This window comes from Coffea eugenioides, chromosome 2, assembly GCF_003713205.1.
Source record: "Coffea eugenioides isolate CCC68of chromosome 2, Ceug_1.0, whole genome shotgun sequence".
NCBI lineage: Eukaryota > Viridiplantae > Streptophyta > Magnoliopsida > Gentianales > Rubiaceae > Coffea > Coffea eugenioides.
In genome coordinates, this window is record NC_040036.1 from 70,905,158 (window position 1) to 70,912,723 (window position 7,566).

At 37.3% G+C, this 7,566-nt stretch overlaps 3 protein-coding genes across 3 annotated transcripts; 2 read left to right on the top strand and 1 right to left on the bottom strand.

Moving 5' to 3' along the window:
- The first annotated feature begins 505 nt into the window (after window positions 1-505).
- On the top strand, window positions 506-937 carry LOC113760168. Its single transcript, XM_027302737.1, has one exon. It carries the CDS (start codon window positions 506-508, stop codon window positions 935-937), a length of 432 nt encoding a protein of 143 aa, XP_027158538.1.
- On the top strand, window positions 883-2,480 carry LOC113760169. The gene is made up of 2 exons (XM_027302738.1): window positions 883-1,236; window positions 1,334-2,480. Exons 1-2 carry the CDS (start codon window positions 956-958, stop codon window positions 2,478-2,480), a joined length of 1,428 nt encoding a protein of 475 aa, XP_027158539.1. The 5' UTR covers window positions 883-955.
- A 1,664-nt stretch (window positions 2,481-4,144) lies between these two features.
- LOC113763816 lies at window positions 4,145-5,838 on the bottom strand. Its single transcript, XM_027307763.1, has one exon. It carries the CDS (start codon window positions 5,722-5,724, stop codon window positions 4,402-4,404), a length of 1,323 nt encoding a protein of 440 aa, XP_027163564.1. The 5' UTR covers window positions 5,725-5,838; the 3' UTR covers window positions 4,145-4,401.
- Between the last annotated feature and the right edge of the window lie 1,728 nt (window positions 5,839-7,566).

A 7,566-nucleotide genomic window follows, 5' to 3' on the forward strand; every position in this document is an offset into this window, starting at 1 on the left:
GATATTGCAGATATTTTGCTTATGTTAGGTGCCTAGATCGCTGCAACAATGATCAGCACCTATAGTAAGATATACTTGCCTGCTTTCTTAAGCTATTGACTTCAACATTAGACTCATGTGTCTTGCTCGACTTAACTCAGAATTTTGTGCAACAGAAGAATTGCATAAGGAACTTCATAAAGAGAGAAAAATTCTTTTAAAATTGAAAAAAGAAAAAGAATCTACCCTTTACAGTACATGATTAATACTCTATAAATTAGAAAAAGGATCAACTAAACACAATATTCTCCGACTAACAGAATATATTGCACAAATAACATAATGTCAAAGAAAGAAAAAGAGGATGAGAGTGGACCAAGCTAGTTACTTGCCAGAGCAATCAAGGAATATGCTCTTCACCGCTGGTTTCATTTTATTTTGTACGCAGTCATAAGTTCAACTGGTTACCTTGAACTCTCAGTTACACATTCAGTCACAAGACATTATAGGATAAAGCAGAAGGAGAATGGAGCTGCAACATTTTGGCCATGAGCATCCACTGGAATTCAAGTCTGAGGGTATGTTTGAAGAAGAAGAAAAGGAAAAGTTGCCCAGTTATAATTGTTATATGTGTCGGAAATCCATTTCATTGCCGGCCTACTTCTGTAGACAGTGTGATTGCACCTGTCTCCACGAGACATGTGCAAAGTTGGCTGATCAGGAGATTCTACATCCAATGCACTCAGCTCATCCTCTTAAATTCACCACTTTGGCTCAATCCCTGCGCCGGTGTGATGCTTGCTGGCAAGATTTCTCTGGTTTCAGTTACAGTTGTCCAAAATGTAATCTGTACATATGCATAGAATGTGCTCTGAAAGTTTCAAATCGACGGATCATCAAATACGATGTTCACCAACATCCCCTGACACTAGTAAAAAAGGAAAAGTCAAGCAAGTGATGTGCTTGTGACAGCCTGATGTTTGTTCCATATAGTGACATTAATACCCCGTCTTACATGTGTACTACCTGCTCATTTTGGATACATGAAGAATGTGCTTCATTACCGACAATCAAAGGACTTGAGGATCATGATCATGATCACCCCCTCACCTTGGCTTACCAACTTCCACTTGAATTTCGACGCTATAATTTTGAATGTGAGTTTTGCAGAAAAGTATTGAAGCCATCAGAATGGGTTTATTATTGTGGTCGTTGTAGATACTTTGTCCATGTCTACTGCCTAAGCATCCATGTCAGGTTTGTCTTTACTGCATTAATGTAATTTACTTTGAATGACATTTGTTTCATGATATTCATTTTGACTTTTTTCTGCATTAATTGATTTTTTGTTAAGATTTGGGAGTCGCATAGATTATGATCATAATGATGCTGATGCTGGTCCTAATGATCTGAGGCTGCCCTGCAATGATGTGTTCGATGAAATGATCAAACCTGTGATGGAGAAAAGGATGAAAGAAGAGTTAAAATTGTTGCCGGAGATTAAACATTTCAGTCACAGCCATCCGCTAATCCTTTCTTCAACTCAGCCAGTGGAGAACGAAAAGGATACTGAGGAAATGTTATGCGATGGATGCATCCAACCAATTTCAACTCCGTACTACACTTGTGCCGAGTGTAAGTACATGCTGCACTTAACCTGTGCCAATTTTTCACCTGAAAGATTGTATCATGTTTGCTGTTATGGTCACCTTTTAACCCTGAAAAAGTTTAGAAATGAGTTGGGGTACTTTTATTGCTGGTGGTGTGATACTAAAGGTAATGGCTTTTTCTTCGACTGTGAAGAATGCCGTATCAAAATCCATTTCAACTGTCTCATCTTTTCGTTTGGAAAGCAAATGGTTTACAAACTTCACAAACAACACATTTTATGGCATGCAAGAAGTTACAGGCAAAGCCCATCAATGCACTGTCATGCCTGTAGAGAGGAGATAACAAGCTCGAATGCTTACTATAGATGTCGTTGCGGTTTCTTTTTGCATCAATGGTGTGCTACTTTACCAGGCGCAGTCAAGCATAGATGGGATAAACACCCTATTCTTTTGATGCATCCACCGTTCAGTGATCATCCAGATGAACTTTACTGTGAGGTTTGCAAAGATGAGATACACCCCAAAACTTGGATATATCATTGTCGCGAATGTGATCAATCTTTTCATCCTAGATGCATTCCTCGACTTGGTAAGGATGGTAATGTGAAGTTTGGTAGCACCATTCAAGTCGCCAATCATGAGCATCCCCTTAGGTCTGTCCGAAAAAGAGATACAAATCTTCCTGCAATGGTTGTGGTACAAAATTTAATGGTGGGAAGGCTTGGGAATGCGAAGTCTGTAGGTTTTCCTTTTCCTTGTGCTTTGCTTGTGTCTGCCATGCAATTGACCCTAGTTATGTACTCCCTGTGCCCCATGATTAAATATATATTGCACGGGGATTATATTGTAAGTTCACTCAAAGTCTCATCATTGAAACATTATAAGCTATGAGTGAGTAATTATTCCAAACATGAAACTCATTATGTTACAAATTGAAGTTGTCCAATATGAAATTAAATATCTTTTAGTTGTGTGGCAAAGATTCATCCACATTGATTATAGGATCTTGAACTTCAATCAAAGAAGGATACAACATAATTTAACAGGTCTAATTCATCGTTAGATGATATACAATCACTGGATCAAAGTATGGAAGTAACCTTTTCCTAAGACTCTCTCTCTCTCTCTCTCTCTATATATATATATATATATATTGTCTTTTTGCTTTTTATTGAAGGATCAGACACTGTGCCAGGATGTAATATTCTGCAAGAAAGAAGTAATCAGTACGGTCTTTCATTCCTAGTCCTCCTGAAAGAGGAATTGAGAGCTTATTGTTTATTAGTTGAAAGCTTATCGTCAACAAGTTTTAAGCATTAATCATTATTCTTAACAATCATACACGTTGTATAGAACTACTTAAGAACGGCAGAAGAACGCACACTAGACTGCAGGTTGTCCATAAAATTCCCCAAACAGCACTTGGCTGTTTCTGTACTCACAGAGGAACATTGCCAGCTACATTTTTGCATATTATATCTGACATTTGGAATACATTCATAAGTAGCAAAAATGCCTGAATCTTTCCATGTACTCCATAGTATCAGGATTGAGAAAATGACACTACCAGAAAAACAAAATCATGACATTAACCTTGAAATACTAAAGTAGCACATCCTCAGAATTTCTCGTCCCCTGAAACAAGTTGTGGTTAATCACTGTATATGACATTAGTTTCTTATATTACAAAATATAGGGGTTTTTTATTCAAATATTGCCTTTTTTTTATCAGAAATATAGACAAATCAATTAATAAAATTCCAAAAAAGAAATTACATTGTCCACAGACTTTCTTCTCCCCTTCTTATTCCTGTAAGAAATTACATGCAAAAGAAACAATATAGATACAAGATTACGAGAAAGAGGGCCATAGTACTAAAGAACAAGGGTTTTACAGGTCACAAAATCAGAAACTAATGTCAGAGTCACAAACTCGAACCACTGTGCTCATTGTTTGTGCCCCTCCTACAATGACAAATGAGTTCTCAAACTTGACGCAAATTAACTGTGAGGCAGTCATCGCCTCAAAATTTCTGCCTGAAGGCTACCAGAACAGCCAAAATATTCAGCAAATAGAACAAACTGAGAAAGGAAGGAAGATGGAGAAGACTGTCGTTTGTTGAAGAAGGGAGAGAGACAGAGAAGATTGACACTCGTTAAAGAAAGAGGTGCCAGGATGAATTTTGGTGCAGAGAAGAAAATGAAAACATTTTGATCTTAGATAGAGCATCTAAAAGATCAGAACTTTCTTTTTGAGGCATTGATTCAGTAAAGGCTTATCTGTATGTACACAAAGATTTAGGCATGTCTCCAACCAAAGCATGGATGTAAGTTCAACCATATGGGGGAAGATTACAGAGTTCTACAAGCCAAAATATAGACTATAACTGTCACATCTTCGCTTAATTTTCAAAATTTATTTTACTTCATGATAAGGACAATTGTGGAAGCAAAATTGACGCACTTGTGAGAAGCAAGATGTTAAATACTTGACTTGAATAATAATGTAGCATGTGATCATTGAAAGCATCAAATTCAGAAGGAAATTTATAAAGAAAAATGATCCACAATAACTAGAACATCAGACTACCAGAATATGCAAAATGACAGGGTACTGTTCAAATTCAATTGCATGCTTCAGAATCTATAATGATAGGCAACAAAAAATCTTCAAGAACTGTCCATGATGCCACCGACCTGTGAGAAACAGTGCTAGGATTAAGTTAATGACATGTAAAACTGAGATAGAAGCTCCATATAAACACAGATTCAGTCCTTTACAGCATTTATGTCAGCTTCACTAAGAATAATCTCATTGAGGAGCCAGAGGTATGGCAGCAGGATCAAGTTCAAAAGATCCTTCTGGGACACCTTCTCCTTCAGTGCCATGCATCGTATAAGAGGGGACTCGATGTGAGAATCTTAGTAGTTGATTTGGCGGTATTAGAACTGGCTTACCTTGGATTTTCCTATGATATAGGCTCAGAAAACCTCCAACTTTATCCAAGAAAGCAACCTCGACAGCAGTACTCTCAACATATTCTTTGACAACCTCCACAAATTGATATTCATACCTCATCCTAGGGTGATTTTCTGGATTTGATCTCCACCTTATATCCCAGTCCTTAAATAGGGCCCAAATCTCCCCATTTCTAGGATATATTGTATATGTTAGTCTATCCATATTCTTATCATAATTTACTTGATGAGAGAATATACGAAAAGTAGTGATGTGTTCAGAATTATCGCGTGCAAACTCGCCACAGGCCACAGGTATGTCCCTGTTTACCCAGTCAATCCCACCTTGATATCCTGGATGAGGATATAGCCAATTTATGCACAATTTAAATGGGCGAACATGTACCTTCATGATTTGGGCGTAGAATCTTGGCATGGGATCATGAGTATCATCATAACAAGCCCAAATTTGACCTGGGGAGAAACAATTCTCTTCTCTGTACTTGTCAAAATCATTAAATTCTCCCGGAGGATACATAATTCCTATTACTGAATGATCAGCAGAACCTGATCCTGACACATCAATAACATCACAATTTTGCAAGCTTTCTTCGGTAGGAGCATTTCCCTTAAATTCAGGAATATCATTAATATCACAATCTTGCAAGCTTTGTTCAATAGGAGAATTTCCCTCTCCTATTCTTAACTTTCCATTATCCACATCTGCAGAAAAACCAGTTGAATTGCCACATGCTGAACATTGAAGCAACGTTGCTTCGCTCTGTTCATCATGATTATTGCTCACCCGCAACCTCTTTGAAGAGCTTGGGATGTCATCAGCACCACTTTCTCTTCCTTTCTCAGAGATTGGTAGCAATTGTGCAAATGGTGTGCAATGGAAATGGTGATCAATGTCTGCCAAAACTTCCTCAGCCGCTATGACCTCATTTCCTGTTTCAGTGCTCCCTCTTTTCCTGCTCTGGTTTATTGATTCACTGGATTCTCTATGCCATGAATGATCAAACCTCAGAACATCATAGTCTCCTTTGCCAAGATGCAGTAGATTTACACTTCCATCTTTATCATCAGACCTCGCATCCCCAAGAACATCACCATTCCTTTCAGTCGCTGTGCATGACTTGAGCATTTTAATGTTACCATTCTCCTCATAACCCATTGCACTTGAAAAAGCAACGTAATATTTTGAGCAGTTCTGGCAGAAGAAATCTTTTTTTAGGCCACGTTTGAAGAGCACTTTCCTTACATCACAAAAAAAGCAGCAAGACTCCCAGATTGTTGTCGAATCAACTGATGAATCTAGCAGTTTTTTACTCTTGTGATCAGTAACATTTTGCATATTATGAGATGCTATATGCCCTACAGCATCTGTCAATTGCTTTCCCCGTTCTGTGCATGCTAAACTTTCTTCCTCATTCAGGTGAAGACCATGCTTTGCTTCAGAACCAGAATCTTGCAAGTGTTTATTGGAGATTTTAGCAGAATCAAATTGTTTCCCTTTAAGTTCAATTTCCTTCATCTTTAGATACAAAATCTTTTCCCTTGATTCAATCTCCTTTTCACGATGCATCAACTTTTGCTCTTTCAAATCAAGTTCATTAGCTCTTTGCTCTATGTGATACTCCTTTAACCCAATTTCGTTAAACCTGTCTCCAACTGAACTCTTAATACTCTCAAATTCCTTTTGCTCCAGCTCAATCTTATCAAAAAGCCCTTGTATCAATTTCTCTTGTTCATTCAATTTTAACTCTCTCACCTCAATTTCCTCACGAATCATACCTAATGTCTCCTCCTGCAATTTTAATTCATTACTCCCTTTTTCTTGAAATAAACAAAATTCCTTCTCTTTTTCAACTAATTCGTCAAACTTTTGTTCAAGAGATTTCCTTGTCATATCCATTTCTTTTGAACTTTCACTCACTGATTCTTGAACTGAGCTTAAATGGGTCTCTCTGGACTGAAGTTCAGCTAAGCATTCCCGGAAAAGCAAGCCAGTTAAATCCAAGTGGCTCTCAAAATCTTCCCATTCAAGCATTAACAACAGAATAAAATTTTTAAGCCGGTCCTTTTTGGCTTCATTGGTAGCCAGAGCTTCAGATATCTTCTTCAAAACACTCATTTTGTCCAAACTCTTATCTAATGTTATCATTTTTCTACCTGGACAGAAAGCAGGGTCCTAATCAGTTATAGTTAATCAAAAAAGAGAAGCCATACATGCATCCCAAAAATAGTCAGAGTACAAAAATAAGCAACTAGAGTTGCTAGAATCTACTAACTACCAAAAAGAGCCTTTCATACCACAATGCTGATATTCAAAATTTCCCAACTTATATGAGCAACTATACTTTGTGTCCTCAGTACATTGATTTGCTTTTATGGACAAGAGACTTGAACTTCAAACTTCAAACTATTTACCCTGAAAGCAATAAAATCACTGCATCCATCCTTATTTTGGGTGGCCCTTTAACTTTTTTGGTCAAGTTTTTGTCTTTATAACAGGAATTTCCATGAACACTTTAGTTAGATATGGAACTCAAAAAACCATCATTTTGGTCAGTTTTTTCTTCTTCATCAAATATTTGAAGCTAGTTAGTTCTTAAACAACGGAAGCCAATTTGGTCACTAACGCACCAGCAAATTTACAGTCATCGTTTATAATTCTGCAATATAAAAGCAAAAAAGAAACCATTTTTTCTGCTAAAGTTCCATATCCATGCATGCCATTTCTCTATAGAAAAGGACAAGATCCATAAAAATGAAAATAACCCACTTACCAGATTGTACAAAAAAGTCAAAACAACAAACCATTCTGCAGAAAAACTAAGAATTAAAATATGGGTCATTCTTTATTTTCCCATTACGGAGCTGTAAGTACCTCTGCATTTCTGTCAGCTAAGAGGGTGAAGGAAGAAACAGCACGTCGGAATGTGGAACATTTGAGTGATCGGAGACGACATTTTTGGGAAAGATTGCTGGGTTTTTTTTTTCTACATACTAACGG